Here is an 18837-nt window from a genome sequence, read left to right as displayed (position 1 = left end):
TTGCCAGGGAGCACAAAAGCTTTAATCTCAGTGTTGCTGGACAGAATTGCATCAGGCTGCCTTACTGTATTAAACTGCTAACCTTGCTTTATACATACCACATTCCATTAATTCTTTTGACCGATCTGGAAGCTGAGGGGTCCCATTTGGGATCCAGATCTTTAGCCTGAACACACGCACCAGCCGGTTTCAAAACAGTTTCTACCCTACTGTTGTTAGAATACTGAATGGACTCACAAACTCTTAACATTCACCTGTACCTGTGTTTTCTGTTTACCTATTATTTACTTATCTATGCTACTTGACTCTGTGATCTGTCTTTTTTTTAACTGAGGAGATTCCTCTGGTTATTTTTATTTCATGTGATGTGTGTGCAGGTATAGGACACTGAAAGACAACAGGTCTACAAATCTTTATTCAATTTCCACCACCCCCCAGGAAGAAAGGAACACCAAGATGGCCAGTGACAAGCAATGCCCTTCTTATCAAAGGGCAATGCTGCATCATCAAACAGTGAAGGGGAGGGCAGGGATTAAATCAAAATAGACTTGGAGGGGCAAATACTGCACTCCACTCCCTGTGGTGCCCACCTCTCCCTGAATAGCTCGAGGGAATTGGTAGACACTGCATGCTCTTTCTTCAGGGACACTCAGGCTCGAATATAGCTACGGAAGAGGGACAGGCAATCGGCCATAACGACCCCCTCCATGGCTTGCTGCTTGGACCTATTTATGGCCAGTTTGGCCAGGCCCAGGCACACGAGGAGATCCTCTGACCTACCCTCCCCCCTCTGCACAGGATCTTCAAAGATCAGGAGCGTGGGACTGAAGTGCAGCCAAAAGCAGGGGAGAAGGTTTTTGAGAAAATCAAAAGTAAGTACAAGCACCTAAATCCTACATACACATGGTCCTCGGACTCCACAGCACCGCCGAACAAGCAGTTGGGCTGGGAATCCATGAACCACCACAATCTGCGGTTGCAGGGACTGCTGCATGCAGCACCCTCCACTCTAGATCCCTGAGAGAAAGGGGGAGGACTCCTGCATAGAGAGCCCTCCATTGGGGATCCCCACTGTTCGGTGGCAAATGGGCATGCCAAGGCGTGTCAGGGCAGTGGTTAAGGGAAATGAGATGGACGGTGTGCAGCAGCAGTCGATACAGGGCCCGCCGTTTTATGTCCCGAAATGGGGCAAAACTAAATGTCTGAAGCGGCTCAGGTTGTGGGGCACAGGCCCCTGCGGGAAATACGGGACCTTGGGGACAACATAAAATTCCTTCCGGGCAGGGATAAGCACAGATGGGATTCCACCGCACACCTGAGTATCCTCCAACTGGTGCACCATGTGGGATCCTAGCACTGCTGTTTTAAGGCATTGAATGGCCACAAACCAGGTATCTACTGCTGCCCTGCTTGCTATGTCCTGCAACAGCATCCAGCCACCCAGCACGTCCCCAACCCTGGTCAACCTCGCAGCCACGGCCCTTCCCTCCAACAGCCACTCGAACCCGCGAGTACAGAGGGTGATCTGCCTGTATTGCTCACAAGATAAAGCCTTTCACTGTGCCTCTATACACATGACAATCAATTGGATTCAAATCATTAATTACAAAAGCATCAGCGATAAGGCTCACAAAACACGGACTGTTTTGAAGTCCGTTCAAACGTTTTTTGTTCAAATCAATGTAAGTTCCATAATGGGGAAGGACTGCACGTGCTAAATGAGATATTTGTGTGTAAAGTACAAAGACTGCACATCAAATTGAACTGCAGTTGGCTCACAGCTGAAATCTATTAAGTAACTCAGCAAGTAATTGGATGCAGGACTGGCGTGTCAATCACTTTTGAGATGCCCAACTAGATCAAAGAGGGGAGGGGGGAGGCGGAACTCAGTCCACCTCATATAAAAACCCAAAGATACCAGAGAAGTTTTTAGACTTTGAGCTTTGTAGAGCTTATTTTGACCATGTTTTTCAAAGATGAATGGATGACTAGTATTCTGGCGTTAATTGGCACAGTAACTTGTCTGTATTATTTTACTAAGTACAGCTGGGGGGTCCTGATTGGTATCAGGGTTTATATTTTGGCAAAATTTTGGAGAACAAACCTGACACTCTATGGGGAATGGGCTGGTAAGGTTGTGGTTTGTATTCTATTCAAATTTTCTTGTATGCCTTTTTGCTGTTGCTTGATACTTTCTTGGTTGTGGACTTGTGGTGACTGTTACTTCACATTGCTGGGTCGTGTGTGTGTGTGTGTGCTCATCAGAGCTAATGTGTACTTGCTGCCCACCCTCATGACCTACATGTGCACATACCTACTGCAACCTTTTATCTGAAAAGCTGAAGTCCAAAGTTTGTTTGTTTTTTTTGTGAAGTTATTTCTCATTAACAAGGTTATTTGGTATGCAGTTAACCCACGCTCACTTAATGCACGTCACTCAGATGTGATCAGGGCCTCGGTGAGTTTGGCTTTTTGGTAATTTTTTTTTAAAAGATTTGCTGTCAAACTGTTGCTTCTTCTGAAATTTGAAAAATTCTGAAAACTAGCTGGTCCTGAGTGTTTTGGATAAAAGATTGTGTACCTGTACCAAGGAAGAATTTCTGAATAACTCAATGGAAATTGAGCTGACTTTTGAGACGGTGCTGGAATGTGTGGTATGAATTTAATAAACATTCTCTGACACAACTACACCACTCACAGCCATTCATTATTTCAGATTCATTTGATTTCCTAAACTTTTATTTGGGAGGCTACTGTAGAATAAAAATCAAAATTTTATAAGCAGGAGCTATCTTTGCATAGCTTTCCATATTCATTACCTCTGGCATCCCTTGAAATTGCTCTCAATGCAGGTATTTGAATTTTCCAGTGTAGTAAGCCATAATTACTACTACGGAGTTGAAGATGTATTAAGTGAGATTTGAAACAAAGACTTTGATCTAAGTGTAGCACATCACTGAAAGGCTGTCACTCAGATGAGACTGTTAAACTGAGACTATCTCCCCTTTTGTGTGAACCTTGAGGGTTATATGACATTATTTGAAGAAAAGCAGGGGAATTTTCCTAACTGTCGTGCTGAACATAATCCTTAGAGTATTTGATCTTTCTCTAATTCCTGTGTGTGAAACTGTGCTGTGCTACATGTCATCAGTATGGAAAACATGCTTCTGGGAATGAAAGAGTTCTGCAGGTCACTGGAGGTTGTTGTCAATGTTGCATAACTTCAGCTCAGTCATGTGATCAGTTGGACAAATGTCCAAACTGCTGTTGTTTCATAGGGGTTTTCAAAATCAACTCCAAACTTGGTATTCTTTCATTCTTTGAAGTTGGAGACCAGGGAAATCTTGCTAAAAACATACTTTATGCATCTTGTTATGACTGACAGGAGGAACATGCTGGTAATCAGATCCAGTACACCATCAGCCACCAAACAATATGAAATTTATGATTCAAGTCACCAGAGTGGCCAATTGCTTCTTTTCTATCATAGAACATAGAACAGTATAGCACAGAACAGGCCCTTCAGCCCACGATGTTGTGCCGACCACTGATCCTCGTGTATGCACCCTCCAATTTCTGTGACCATATGCATGTCCAGGCGTCTCTTAAATGTCCCCAGTGACCTTGCTTCCACAACTGCTGCTGGCAATGCATTCCATGCTCTCACAACTCTGTGTAAAGAACCTGCCTCTTGACATCCCTTCTATACTTTCCTCCAACCAGCTTAAAACTATGACCCCTCGTGTTAGTCACTTCTGCCCTGGGAAATAGTCTCTGGCTATCGACTGTATGCCTCTCATTATCTTGTATACCTCAATTAGGTCCCCTCTCCCCCTCCTTTCTCCAATGAAAAAAGTCCAACCTCAACCTCTCTTCATAAGATAAGCCCTCCAGTCCAGGCAGCATCCTGGGAAACCTCCTCTTAACCCTCTCCAAAGCATCCACATCTTTCCTATAATAGGGTGACCAGAACTGGACGCAGAATTCCAAGTGCGGTCTAACCAAAGTTTTACAGAGCTGCAACAAGATCTCGTGACTCTTAAACTCAATCCCCCTGTTAATGAAAGCCAAAACACCATATGCTTTCTTAACAACCCTGTCCACTTGGGTGGCCATTTTAAGGGATCTATGTACCTGCACACCAAAATCCCTCTCTTCCTCCACACTGCCAAGAATCCTATCCTTAATCCTGTACTCAGCTTTCAAATGCGACCTTCCAAAATGCATCACCTTGCATTTATCCAGGTTGAACTCCATCTGCCACCTCTCAGCCCATCTCTGCATCCTGTCAATGCCCTGCTGCAGCCTACAACAGCCCTCTGTACTGTCAACAACACCTCCAACCTTTGTGTCATCTGCAAACTTGCTGACCCATCCTTCAATCCCCTCATTCAAGTCATTAATAAAAATTACAAACCATAGAGGCCCAAGGACAGAGCCCTGTGGAACACCACTCACCACAGACTTCGAGGCAGAATATTTTCCTTCTACTACCACTTGCTGTCTTCTGTTGGCCAGCCAATTCTGTATCCAGACAGCTAAGTTTCCCTGTTTCCCATTCCTCTAGACCTTCTGAATGAGCCTACCATGGGGAACCTTATCAAATGCCTTGAAGTCCAAAAACACCACATCCACAGCTCAACCCTAATCAACTTTTCTAGTCACATCCTCCAAGAACTCTAAGGTTTGTGAGGCATGACCTGCCCCTCTCAAAGCCATGTTGACTGCATTTAATCAAGTCATGCTCTTCCAGTTGGTCATAAATCCTATCCCTCAGAATCTTTTATAACGTCTTGCAGATGACGGACGTGAGACTTGGGTCTCCACTTATCAATCTCCATGTGAAGAGACTTTCACCTGGCTTCTTTTAATGAAGTCAAAATATTGTTTGTTATAACACCAAAACTATTCTTGAAAATATTGGCAAACAGTAGTCAACATCTCAATTATAATCTACATGAAAATTCTACCACCCCTCTCCTGTTTTCGCCCCCGCCCCCAGCTGCTAAAGGCTTTCATTGCATTTTACCAGTTAAAAACAGGAATGCATATCAGTGTTCTGGTCAAGTTTTAACCCTCCACCATATTACCTTGTTGTGGCAGCTTGTCATGTTGATTACTGTTTTGCTGATGTCTCCTCTTATATAATAAGGGTGACCTGGTGGCTCAGTAGTTAGTACTGCTGCCTCACAGCTCCAGGGATCCAGATTGAATTCTACTGACTGTATGGAGTTTGCACATTCTCACTGTCTGCATGGGTTTCCTCTGGGTTCTCTGGTTTCCTTCCACAGTCCAAAGATTTGCAGGTTAGGTGGATTATGCAATTTAGTGTGGCCATGGTGTTTAGGGATGTGCACACAAGATGGATTAGCCATGGGATATGCAGGGTTACAGCGAGAAGTTGGGGTGGTGGGGGGGGGGGGGGGGGGGGGGGGAAGGTGAGTGTGGGGTTAGTGTGGACTGGATGGGTTGAATGACCTACCTCCACACCATAGGAATTCTTTGATTCTTAAACAGCATCTATACTTCGTCTTGGGGTCTCCTGTAGTGTCTTTTGATGTGGGATTTTTAATATAGTATAGAGTAACGAAGATAAATAGCCGAGATTTCAAAATTGTCAGTGTTGGGCTGGTGGGCTGGTTGGTTCAGTGGTCTGTAATGAAGAGCTAATCCCTGAAATGTTAATTTTTCTTTTTTACTGCTCCTCTGCTTCCTGACCGGCTGTGCTTTTCCAGCACCACACTCTTTGACTCTGATCCCCAGCATCTGCAGTCCTCCCTTTTTCTCCCATGGTCTGTACTGTGCTATTAGAAACAACCAAATAAACCTATTACTTGATTGAATAAACTAATTGCAATGCATACCTGATATCACTGATAGCACTGGAATCCATGTACCAGATTGCTCAAGCTTATGTTGTTTCTTCTTGACAGTACCTCGACTAATCATTCGGTGCACTTTTTTTTACTCCTGTAATAACAATTTATATTACAAGAAAGCTATACCTCAAACAATTGTCCTGTTGAATGCAATACAAAAAGCTTTGACAATGTCTCTTATTATACATCAATATCTTTAATCCTTTAATTTTTCCAGTTGTGACAGGTGCAACTGCTGGGATTGGAAAAGCTTACGCTCATGAGGTAATACAGATCTCTGCCTTACTGAGAGCCTTTCTATATTAAAGAATGGGGCAGCACAGAAGGATGCCTTTTAGCTCATTACTTGGAGGTACAGTGTTGGACTGGGGTAGACCTTGTTAAAAATCTCTCAACACCAGGTAATACTTTAACAGGTTTATTTGGAAGCACTAGTTTTTTTGGAGTGCTGCTCCTTCATCAGGTGGTTATGGAGGTTAGGATCAGCTTATAGAATTTTATAGCCAAAGGACTCCAGTATCATAGATGTGATACAGTTAGCAATCTTAGATTAAAACTTCCAATCTTTTATAATGGGTTATGCTGGTTTCTGTTGTTTTGATATGTAAATCCCAGAACTTCTTTAAAGTTACATTCTCAAGATAGCTCAGCTTTTTAAACAATAGGTGTGTAGTCTCTGTGTCCCAATACTATGTCAGACTGACAAATCCTGTGTAGTTGTAAAGAGTTCTACATGGATTCATGCACTTTGAGCAAAATAAAATGTAATTCTGCAAAACAAATTCATCCTATAAGCTTATGTGTATGTAGGAGTGACTGTGCATGTGATTGTGTGTAAACTTGGATAAGTGAGTATGGTAGGGTATGTGAGAGGGTGCATGTGTTGGTGAGTGCACTTTGAGGGAGGGCCTGCATAGGTGTGTGTGAATCATACAGTGGTGTCACCTATAGTGTGACATGAACCCAAGGTCCTGGTTGAGGCCATTCTCATGGGTATCAAACTTTACTATCAGCTTCTGGTCAGCCACTCTGCATTGTTGCTTGTCCCGAAGTCCGCCTTGGGGATGGTTGCTGAAGGTCCAAGGTCAAATGTTCCGGACCGCTGAAGTGTTCCCTGACTGGGAGGGAACACTCTCTTGCCTGGTGACTGTTGTCCATTCATCTATTGTAGCATCTGCTTAGTCTTGCCAATGTCCCATGCCTCAGGGCATCCTCACTTGCAGCATATGAGAGAGACCACATTGGCTGTGTCACATGAGTACTTGCGGTATACATGATGGGAAGTGTCCCCACATGTAATGACATACTCTGACATATCTTGGTGGTGTTGTACGGTGTTGTCCTGAAGGCTGGGTGGTTTGCTATGAACCATGATCTGTTTAAGATTTGGTGGTTGTTTTTTTAAAGGCGAAGTGGAGGAGCAGGGAAAGTCTGAGGATGAGCACTCTGCCAGCACCTTCTCTGTACCTCCACTTATCAATTAGAACAGATGCTATGACAATGGATGAATGGACACCGCACAACAATCACCAGGCAGGAGTGTTCCCTCCCATGGAACACTTCAGTGGTCCGGGATATTCGGCCTCTGACCTTCAGATGACCATCCTCCAAGGCGAACTTCGGGTCAAACAACAATGCAGAGCGGCTGACCAGAAGCTGATAGTAAAGTTTGGTACCCATAGGAATGAAAATGTGTTGCTGGAAAAGCACAGCAGGTCAGGCAGCATCCAAGGAACAGGAGAATCGACGTTTCGGGCATAAGCCCTTCAGGAATGAGGAGGGTGTGCCAAGCAAGCTAAGATAAAAGGTAGGGAGGAGGGACTTGGAGGAGGGGCGTTGGGAAAACGATAGGTGGAAGGAGGTTAAGGTGAGGGTGATGGGGCAGAGAGGTCAGGAAGAAGATTGCAGGTCAAGAAGGTGATGCTGAGTCTGAGGGTTGGGACTGAGGTAAGGTGGCAGGGGAAATGAGGAAGCTGGAGAAATCTGCATTCATCCCTTGTGGTTGGAGGGTTCCTAGGTGGAAGATGAGGTGCTCTTCCTCCAGGTGTCGTGTTGCCATGGTCTGGTGATGGAGGAGACCAAGGACCTGCATGTCCTTGGAGGGGGAGGTAAAGTGTTCAGCCACAGGGCGGTTGGGTTAGTTGTTGTGGGTGTCAGAAAGGTGTTCTCTGAAACGTTCCGCAAATAGGCGGCCTGTCTCCCCAATGTAGAGGAGGCTCCGGTGCAGTGGATGCAATAAATGTGTGTGATGGATATGGAAGGATCCCTTGGGGTCTTGGAGGGAAGTGAGGGGGGAGGAGTGGGTGCAAGTTTTCCATTTCTTGCGGTTGCAGGGGAAGGTGCCAGGAGTGGAGTTTGGGTTGGTGGGGGGTGTGAACTTGACGAGGGAGTCATGCAGGGAGTGCTCTTTCCAAAACGCTGATGGGGGAGGAAAATATATCCTTGGTGGGGTCTGTTTGGAGGTGGCGGAAATGAAGGATGATACAATGTATCAGGAGGTTGGGGTGGTAGATGAGTACAAGTGAGGTTCTATCCTAGTGGCGATTGGAGGGGCGGGGTTCAAGGGCGGAGGAGCAGGGAGTTGAGGAGATGCGATGGAGAGCATCGTCAACCACATCTGAGGGGAAATTGCAGAATTTGAAGAAGGAGATCCTCTGGGTTGTTCGGTGTTGGAATTGGTCCTTCTGGGAGCAGATGCGAAGGAATTGGGAATATGGGATGGCGTTTTTACAGGGGGCAGGGTGGGAGGAGGTGTAATCTAGGTAGCTGTGGGAGACAGTCGGTTTATAGTGAATGTCCTTGTTGAGTCGGTCGCCCGAGATGGGGAGGGAGGAGTCTGAGACAGTCCAGGTAAATTTGAGGTCGGTAAAGTGGATGAACTGCTCAACCTCCTCATGGGAGCATGAGGTAGCGCCAATACAGTCATCGATGTAGCGGAGGAAAAGGTGGGGAGTGGTGCCAGTGTAGCCATGGAAGACGGACTGTTCCACATCCTACGAAGAGGCAGGCATAGCTGGGGCTCAGGTGGGTGCCCATGGCTACTCCTTTGGTTTGGAGGAAGTGGGAGGATTGGAAAGAGAAGTTGTTCAGAGTGAGGATCAGTTCAATCAGTCGAAGGAGGTGTCAGTGGAAGGGTACTGGTTGGGTTGATGGGAAAGGAAGATGCGGAGGGCTTTGAGGCCTTTGGGATGGAGGTGGATCGGGACTGGATGTCCATGGTGAAGATAAGGCGTTGGGGGCTGGGGAAGCGCAGATCACGAAGGACGTGGGTGGTGTCCCGAATGTAGGTGGGGAAGTTCTTGGACTAAAGGGGAACAGGACCGTGTTGAGGTATGCAGAGATGGGTTCGCTGGGGCAGGGGCAGGAGCAGGTTGAGACAATGGGTCAGCTGGGGCAGTCAGGTTTGTGGATTTTGGGTAGGAGGTAGAAACGGGCGGTGCGGGGTTGTGGGACGATGAGGTTAGAGGTGGTGGATGGGAGATCCCCTGAGGTGATGAGGTTATGGATGGTCTGGGAGATGTTGGTTTGGTGGTGGGAGGTGGGGTCATGGTCAAGGGGGCAGTAGGAGGAGGCGTCCGCGAGCTGGCGTTTAGCCTCAGCAATGTAAAGATTGGTGCGCCAAATTACCACCGCGACTCCCTTGTCTGCCGGTTTGATAGTGAGGTTGGGGTTAGAGTGAAGGGCTGTCCGTTGCGAGGGTGAGCGGTTGGAGTGGGTAAGAGGGGTGGACAGGTTGAGGCGGTTAATGTCGCGGCGGCAGTTGGCTATGAAGAGATTGAGGGTGGGTAAGAGGCCAGCTCTGGGTGTGTTGGAGGTGGGAGAAGGGGTCGTCGGAGGGTGGGTGAGAATCATGGCTGCAGAAATAGACGTGAAGACAGTGGAAGAATTGTTCGATGTCTCGCTGCGTGTTGAACTCATTAATCCGGGAGCGTAGGGGGATGAAGGTGAGGCCTCTGTTGAGGACTGATCTCTCATCCTCAGAGGGAGGTCTGGAGGGATGGTGAAAATAGAGGGCTGGGAGCTAGGACCGGGTGTGGGGGGCGGAGACTGGTGTGGGGGCAGAGATTGGCGTGGGGGCAGAGATGCATGCGGTGTGGTCATTGTGCAGGTGAGTGACGTCACTGGAGGCGGATGTGGATGCGGCGATGGCAGAAACGGTGTTGTTCCTGGTGGCTGTGGACCCGGTGGAGGCCTTGAATCCGTTGGCGATGGTCTTCCTGGCGATCGTGGAGGCGGTTGTCTGGGCGGCGATCGCAGAGGCTGCATGGTTGGTGGGGGCGGAAGTGACGTCATGGTTCACGGCGGCGGTTGCTACAGCGGCCGCGTGGTTAATGGCGCCCGAGCGGTTCCGGAGGCCAATGGAAGATTCTGGAACGGATGAGGAATCCAGAGTGTGGGGTTAAGTACCCATAGGAATGGCCTTAGCCAGGACCTTGGGTTCATGTCACACTACAGGTGACTCCCACTGCACAATTCACACAACTACACACACTCACCCATGCAAACCATCCCTTCTATACAAGCTGTCTCTCATATGCGGACTCATGCACCCCTGCACTCTCACTGACAGACATATCCCAGCACACACCTGCCTAACCAAGCTTACACATGCTCTATCACATGTGTGCACACTCATGCACAGGCAATCTGTTGCTCCTACATGTGTGCACATAGAAGCTCATGGGGTGAATTTGATTTTGCAAAATTATACTTTATTTTGCTCAAACTACATGAATCCATGTAAAACTATGCAGAGGGTTTGTCAGTTTGACATCATAGACAGAATTCACACCTATTGTTTAAAACCTGAGCCAGCTTGAGAATGTAATTTGAAAGAAGTTTTGTTCTTTGAAATTCAAATCCTGATGAAGGAGCGGTGCTTTGAAAGCTAGTGCTTCCAAATACACCTGTTGGACTATAATCTGGTGTTGTGATATTTTAACTTTCAGCTCATTGTATTGGCATAGGCTTCCCAAATAGATTGCTCGTGCAGACATCCTTCATCGTGCATTAGCAGTGAAAACTCAGCATTAAATTTATATGAAGAGTGTTAATAACATTAGAACTACCTAAAAAATGTCAATATGATATTATTGAAAAGAACTTTTTAAAAAAAGTTTAAATTTTATTTAAATCAGCAGGCACAACCTAAAAGTAATGAACTGGGGTGAGCATGTGCAGTTGGAATTACTTTACTTTGTTTGTATTCTTTTCTGACAACTTGTTCCAGTTAATCCTATTTCCATGCTATTTTACATGGTGTTTTTCAACTGGTTGTGATAGAGGTTGGTTTAGTGTTACGTAAATTTATATTTGCATCACCCATTCCAGCTTTCTGGCCAACCTGATATGTTGTGATTTCATGGTCATCTGCAATCCAGCCAAATCCTTTATTTGAACAATTCTTCCCACCATTACCTATGATCACTGGCCTACACATTCCCAGCTTTTTGTTCTCTAATCCTTCCATGATCATGTCTCCTCACTATCTCTAACTACTTGTCCTCCAACTCTTATTGACATGAGTTCTTCAAACTCACTACTTGTGTTTTCTCTCTCTCTCTCTCTCTCTCTCTCTCTCTCTCTCTCTCTCTCTCTCTCTCTCTCCTTGACTCTGCTCTGGAGTGCCCTTCTAAGTCCCTTCACCCCTCCCCCTCCCCCTCTGCCTCTCCCTCTTTTGAGTCATTCCTTTAAACCTTGCCTCTAACTGACTTTTGATCTCCTCTACTAATATTCAAATTGCCTTTTAAATTATGTCTCAACATTTCCAAGAAGTGCTTTGGTACATTTATTACATTTAAAACACTTGATTAAAAATGTTGCATTTCCAAAATAGTCACTTTTTAAAAATTTTCTTTCTGATTTTTCTTAAGGGAACAGAGTCCTGTTAGAGTACAGGCCCATTATTGATGATCATCCTTCAGTAATTATCAAATGGCTGTCATTCATGATAGCCCAGTTTGAGGGTGTAAGCAGGTAATTTAATTGTCCTGTCATCACTCTGGAGAGATATCAGGATTGTTCAGAGGTGGAAAGCCTGGTTGAGTTCTTTAAATGTCCCAAAAATACTCCAAGCAGCTGTGATACCCCAAATGCTATGTTTCAGAAACTGTATCTGAGAGCTTCACACTGGGGTAGTGGAATAGCTGTTGAGCTGTTGGAGACTTATTTGTTTTCATTGATTACGGCAGAATCTCTTCTCAGTCGTTATACTTCTGGTGCAATTGATGCTCAGCTTGGCATTTGTGACCTCTTTAACTATCATCTGGGCACAGGATTAACTAGTTCTTTCCCTGATTGCCAGTTGGCAAGAAGAGGACTCAATGTGGTGCTGATCAGTCGGTCGTTGGAGAAGCTGAGAGCCACGGCAGATGAAATAGGTAAGAAGCATCAGTGTTTCCCACAGGATGCAATGTAACATAATGTGTTTGCTCCATTTTAATTACTAGAGCACGGTAAAAGTAATCCCATTGTATGGGCATGTAGAGACAGGTGCTGTGTCACAGAGCGAATGTCTTCTGGCAATCATGACCATGTCATCTATGTTTGGATGCATGAGTGACTCTAGAAGCTGTGAGATGATGACCTGTTCCTTTTTCTTGATAATTGCAGAACAGCAGCATGGCAAGAAAACAAAGATTGTTCAGGCAGATTTTAATCATGGCACTGAGATCTATGGACCAATTGAAGCAGCGCTGAAGGATCTGAACATTGGAATCCTGGGTGACTAGTACTTTCTTCCCTCGAGTTCATATTCATGAGGAAATGTAACAGATATCAAAGACTGAAGGAACTGGTCATTAAAGTAAATGCTCTAATGTGTGTGTTATTTAAAATATGGGAGAACTTCATCAGAAAACATTTATTACTATTCTGCGTAACTGAGTTCAAAGTCAAGCTCCACAAAAAGCCTGTTAGATTTAATCATAGCACAAAGGATTTGTGGCTAGTGTTACATCATCACATTTGAGAGGGAGGTGATCATATTAGTTTAGGTACAATAAATAATACAAGTAATTGGCAGAGTGGGGGTCATAGCTTGATATTTTGATATAGTTCAGTTCAAATTATAATATTTTAAAGTCTTTTTATTTGTTTAGTGAACAATGTTGGCAAAACCTACCAGATGCTTCCATGTTACTTTCTAGATGTTCCAGATGTCGAGAAGGTATAGTACATTTCCTCCGATCCCCCACTCCTTTTCTCATTAATCCTCCTTTTGCGGTCTGGTTTTTGTCATCAGTTGGAATGTTCACTGTCAGGAAGTCAGTTGGTGAAATGAAACGCTTATCTGCATGGTTATAGAAAGCAGCTGTGAATTTACAACCTCCTTCCGATTTGGAGGGAGACCAGAATTGTACAATATTCCAAAAGTGGCCTAACCAATGTCCTGTACAGCTGTAACATGATCTCCCAACTCCTGTACCTAATACTCTGACCAATGAAGACAAGCATATTAAACACCTTCACTATCCTATCGACCCCGAGACTCCGCTTTCAAGGAACTATGAACCTGCACTCCAAGGTCTCTTTGCTCAGCAACATTCCCCAGGATCTTACCATTAAGTGTACAAGTCCTGCAGCACCTCACCTTTATCTAAATTAAACTCCACTTGCCACTCCTCAGCCCGTTGACCCATCTGATCTAGATCCTGTTGTTCTGAAGTGACCTCCTTCACTGTCCACTACACTTCCAATTTTGGTGTCATCTGCAAACTTAAGCTCCCATCTAAATCATTTATATAAATGACAAAAAGCAGTGGACCCAGCACTGATCCTTGTGGCACACCACTGGTCACAGGCTTCCAGTGTGAAAGGCAATCCCCCATCACCACCCTCTACCTTCTACATTCAAGCCAGTTCTGTATCCAAATGACTAGTTCTCCCTGTATTCAGTGAGATCGAACCTTGCTCACTAGTCTACCATGAGGAACCTTGGCAAGCACTATACTGAAGTTCATTTAGATCATGTCTACCGCTCTGCCCTCATCAATCCTCTTTGCTACTTCTTCAAAAAATACAATCCAGTTCATGAGACATGATTTCCCACAAGATCATGCTGACCTTGGAGAGAATTCCCAGATTTTGACTCCGTGACACCAAAGGAACAGTGATTATATTACCAAGTCAGGATGGTGAGTGGTTAGGAAAACTATTTGCAAGTTCTGGGTAATCCAAGATGGAGGACGGGGTAAATTTCAGCTGTAAGAGCTGCTCCTTTTTTAAAAATTTTTTTGAGGTATTTTAGGTGTTGGAGGTGACTTCCTCGAATTCCAGGAGCAGCAATTACTGTTTTATATGCTGTTGCGTTGTTTTGGAACTTTTTGGAAAAAAAGTCAAAACAACAGCAGTTTAAAAGGGAGAAGGGCAGACAAAGGAAGCACATGGTGAGGGCAGTGCAGGAGAGAGAACGTGCACAGTTACCGCCTTTGCTGTTTGAATTAGTGTATCGCTGGACATTGGAGTGCATCTGGGAAAATTAACACAGTGAAATTCACAACTAATCTTGGAGGAACTGGTTTGGGCAAAGTTCACAGCACAGAATCAGATACGTTAATTGTTGTTTTAAGTCTGTACAAGAGAGGCTGCAGTAGTGGGTATAGTGGTTTCTTTTTTGACTTGTTTTTGGAGCTAAGTCTCTTGATTAAACTAATTTAAATAACTATGGATTATATTTTAACCTGGGTCAGTGTTTGTAGAGGAATAAGATGGTGTTATTTTCTGAGTCTGTAGATTGTGAAGGAGCAAAAATAGCCTTTGCAGTGATATGTACTACTTGTCAGTTGTGGGAGTTTAAGGGTTACGGCAGATTATATCTGCCATAAATGCTGTTGGATGCAAATCTTATCAGACCGAGTGGGTCAGTTCGAGAGACAGAAGCGATGAGGAATTTGCAACAGTATGCGGTGGATGGCAGTTATAGGCAGGAGGGAAAAGTCTCAGATACAGTCACATAGATGGGTTAACTCCAGGAAGGGTAAGAGAGGTAGGCAGCTAGTGCAGGAGTCTTTTGTGGATATACCCATTTCAAACAAGTATGCTGTTTTGGAAAATGTAGGGGGTGATGGATTCTCAGGGGAACGTAGCACGTACAGCCAAGTTTCTGGTATTGAGATTGGCTCTAATGCAACGAGGGGTACGTCAGCTTCCAAGAGAACAATTGTTAGGGGGTTCTGTAGTCAGAGGTACAGACAGACGTTCCTGTAGCCAGCAGAGAAAAAGCAGAATGGTGTGTTGTTTCCCTTGTGCCAGGATCAAAGATGTCTCAGAGGGTACAGAATGTTCTCACAGGGGAGAGGGGCCAGCAGGATGTCATTGTTCACATTGGAACCGGCGACATTGGAAGAAAAAGGTTGAGATTCTGAAGGGAGATTAGAGAGTTAGGCAGAAATTTAAAAAGGAGGTCCGCGAAGGTAGTAATATCTGGATTGCTCCCAGTGCTACGAGCTAGTGAGGGCAGGAATAGGAGGATAGAGCAGATGAATGCATGGCTGAGGAGCTGGTGTATGGGAGAAGGATTTACACTTTTGGATCATTGGAATCTCTTTTGGGGTAGAAGTGACCTGTCCAAGAAGGACGGATTGCACCTAAATTGGAAGGGGACTAATATACTGGCAGGGAAATTTGCTAGAACTGCTTGGGAGGATTTAAACTAGTAAGATGGTGGGGGTGGGACCCAGGGAGATCGTGAGGAAAGAGATTGATCTGAGGCTGGTACAACTGAGAACAGAAGTGAGTCAAACAGTCAGGGCAGGCAGGGACAAGGTAGGACTAACTGCATTTATTTCAATGCAAGGGGCCGAACAGGGAAGGCAGATGAACACGGGACTGGGATATCATAGCAATTACAGAGACATGGCTCAGGGATGGGTAAGACTGCCAGCTTAATGTTCCAGGATACAAATGTTACAGGGAGGCAAGAGAGGAGGAAGAGTGGCCTTTTTGATAAGGATAGCATTACAGCTGTGCTGAGGGAGGATACACCTGGAAATGCATCCAGGGAAGTTATTTGGGTGGAACTGAGAAATAAGAAAGGGATGATCATATTATTGGGATTGTATTATAGATCCCCCCCCCCCCCCCCCCCCCCAATAGTCAGAAATTGAGAAACAAAGTTGTAAGGAGAACTCCGCTATCTGTAAGAATAATAGGGTGGTTATGGTAGGGGATTTTAACTTTGCAAACATCGACTGGGACTGCCATAGTGTTAAAGGAGAGGAATTTAAGTGTGTACAAGACAACTTTCTGATTCAGTATGTGGATGTACCTATTAGAGAAGGTGCAAAACTTGACCTACTCTTGGGAAATAAGGCAGGGCAGGTGACTGAGGTGTCAGTGGGGGAGCACTTTGGGGCCAGCGACTGTAATTCTATTCGTTTTAAAATTGTGATGGAAAAGGATAGACCAGATCTAAAAGTTGAAGTTCTAAATTGGAGAAAGCCAATTTTGAAGGTATTAGGCTAAAACTTTTGAAAGCTGATTGGGGGCAGATGTTCGCAGGTAAAGGGACGGCTGGAAAATGGAAAGCCTTCAGAAATGAGATAACAAGAATCCAGAGAAAGTATATTCCTATCAGAGTGAAAGGGAAGGCTGGTAGGTATAGGGAATGTTGGATGACTAAAGAAATTGAAGGTTTGGTTAAGAAAAAGAAGGAAGTATATGTCCGGTATAGACCGGATAGATCGAGGGAATCCTTAAAGTATAAAGGCAGTCAGAGTATACTTAAGAGGGAAATCGGGAGGGCAAAATGGGGACATGAGATAGCTTTGGCAAATAGTATTAAGGAGAATCCAAGGGGTTTTTACAAATACATTAAGGACAAAAGGGTAACTAGAGAGAGAATAAGGCCCCTCAAAGATCAGCAAGGTAGCCTTTGTGTGGAGCCACAGAAAATGGGGGAGATACTAAATTAGTACTTTGCATCAGTATTTACTGTAGAAAAGGATATGGAAGATGTAGAATGTAGGGAAATAGATGGTGACATCTTGCAAAATGTCCAGATTAGAATGGAAGAAGTGCTGGATGTCTTGAAACGGTTAAAGGTGGATAAATCCCCAGGACCTGCTCAGTTGTACCTGAGAACTCTGTGGGAAGCTAGAGAAGTGATTGTTGGGCCTCTTGCTGAGATATTTGTATCATCGATAGTCACAGGTGAGGTGCCGGAAGACTGGAGGTTGGCAAACGTGGTGCCACTGTTTAAGAAGGGTGGTAAAGACCAGCTACGGAACTATAGACCAGTGAGCCTGACCTCGGTGGTGGGCAAGTTGTTGGAGGGAATCCTGAGGGACAGGATGTAAATGTATTTGGAAAGGCAAGGACTTCGGGATAGTCGACATGGCTTTGTGTGTGGGAAATCATGTCTCACAAACTTGATTGAGTTTTTTGAAGAAGTAACAAAGAAGATTGAGGGCAGAGCAGTAGATGTGATCTATATGGACTTCAGTAAGGCGTTTTGACAAGGTTCCCCATGGGAGACTGATTAGCAAGGTTAGATTTAATGGAATACAGGGAGAACTAGCCATTTGGATACAGAACTGGCTCAAAGGTAGAAGACACAGGGTGGTGGTGGAGGGTTGTTTTTCAGACTGGAGGACTGATCAGTGGAGTGCCACAAGGATCGCTGCTGGGCCCTCTACTTTTTGTCATTTACATAAATGATTTGGATGCGAGCATAAGAGGTACAGTTAGTAAGTTTGCAGATGACAAATTGGAGGTGTAGTGGACAGGATCTTGATCGGATGGGCCAATGGGCTGAGGAATGGCAGGTGGAGGTTAATTTATATAAATGTGAGGTGCTGCATTTTTGGAAAGCAAATCTTAGCAGGGCTTAGACACTTAATGATAAGGTCCTGGGGAGTGTTGCTGAACAAAGAGACCTTGGAGTGCAGGTTCATAGTTCCTTAGAAAGTGAGTCTCCGATAGATAGGATAGTGAAGACATTTGGAATGTTTTCCTTTTATTGGTCAGAACGTTTGAGTACAGGAGTTGGGAGGTCATGTTGCAGCTGTACAGGACACTTGTTAGACCACTTGAAATATTGTGTGCAATTCCAGTCTCCTTCCTATCAGAAGGATGTTAAATTTGAAAGGGTTCAGAAAAAATTTACAAGGATGTTACCAGAATGGGAAGATTTGAGCTCTCAGAAGAGGTTGAATAGGCTGGGGCTGGCTTCCCTGGAGGGTCTGAGGCTGAGGGGGTGACCTTTATCGATGTTTACAAAATCATGGGGGCATGGATAGGATAAATAGACAAGGTCTTTTCTTTGGGTGGGGAGAACAGAACTAGAGGGTACAAGTTTAGGGTAAGTGGGGAAAGATATAAAAGGGACAACCTTCTCATGCAGAGAGTGGTGAGTGAATGGAATGAGCTGCCAGAGGAACTGGTGGAGGCTAGTACAGCATTTTAAAAGGTAACTGGATGGGCATATGAATAGGAAGGGTTTGGAGGGATATGGGCCAAGTGCCGGCAAATGGAACTAGATTAGGTTAGGATATATAGTCAGCATTGACTAGTTGGATCAAAGGGTCTGTTTCCATGCTGTACAGCTCTGACTCTGACTCATTTCATTTGTGATGCATGACATAGTATTCCTGCCATTTTTCATTACTCTGACTTTTTTGAGGCTTTTTTAAAAAAAAAATGAGATGTACCGTTTTTGAATGAGGGCAACCCGCCAAATATGGAGGAGAGGATCAAGAATTGGAATTAATTTACGATTCCGATGCTTGAAGCACCCAGGCTAAGATTAGTTTGACCTTCACTAATTTGTCAGAGCAAAAGTTAGAATTTCAGCCAAGGTCCCTGCTCCAAATCACTGTCTCGTAAGCATTATGGAAAACGCTGCACCACGAAATGATCAACCATCCCGACTTTTGCATATAGATTGTCCTTGAAACTGCCACTCTTGGTTCCAATTTCATGCACTTCAAGAGTAAGTGGCTTAAAGATTTGAGTGTGA

General features: G+C 44.8%; 1 protein-coding gene across 1 annotated transcript in view; it reads left to right on the top strand.

Moving 5' to 3' along the window:
• The window catches only part of LOC132835198 (uncharacterized), a 58688-nt gene that overhangs the window by 25628 nt on the left and 14223 nt on the right, over positions 1-18837 (top strand). The window contains exons 3-7 of the mRNA XM_060854562.1: positions 799-872; positions 6097-6143; positions 12184-12259; positions 12492-12602; positions 12980-13047. Of these exons, the coding sequence (XP_060710545.1) occupies positions 799-872; positions 6097-6143; positions 12184-12259; positions 12492-12602; positions 12980-13047 (376 nt within the window). The remainder of the gene's footprint in view (positions 1-798; positions 873-6096; positions 6144-12183; positions 12260-12491; positions 12603-12979; positions 13048-18837) is intronic.

This window comes from Hemiscyllium ocellatum, chromosome 44, assembly GCF_020745735.1.
Source record: "Hemiscyllium ocellatum isolate sHemOce1 chromosome 44, sHemOce1.pat.X.cur, whole genome shotgun sequence".
Taxonomy (NCBI): domain Eukaryota; kingdom Metazoa; phylum Chordata; class Chondrichthyes; order Orectolobiformes; family Hemiscylliidae; genus Hemiscyllium; species Hemiscyllium ocellatum.
Note: the sequence above shows the minus strand (reverse complement) of the source record. Positions and strands in the feature narration are given on the sequence as shown.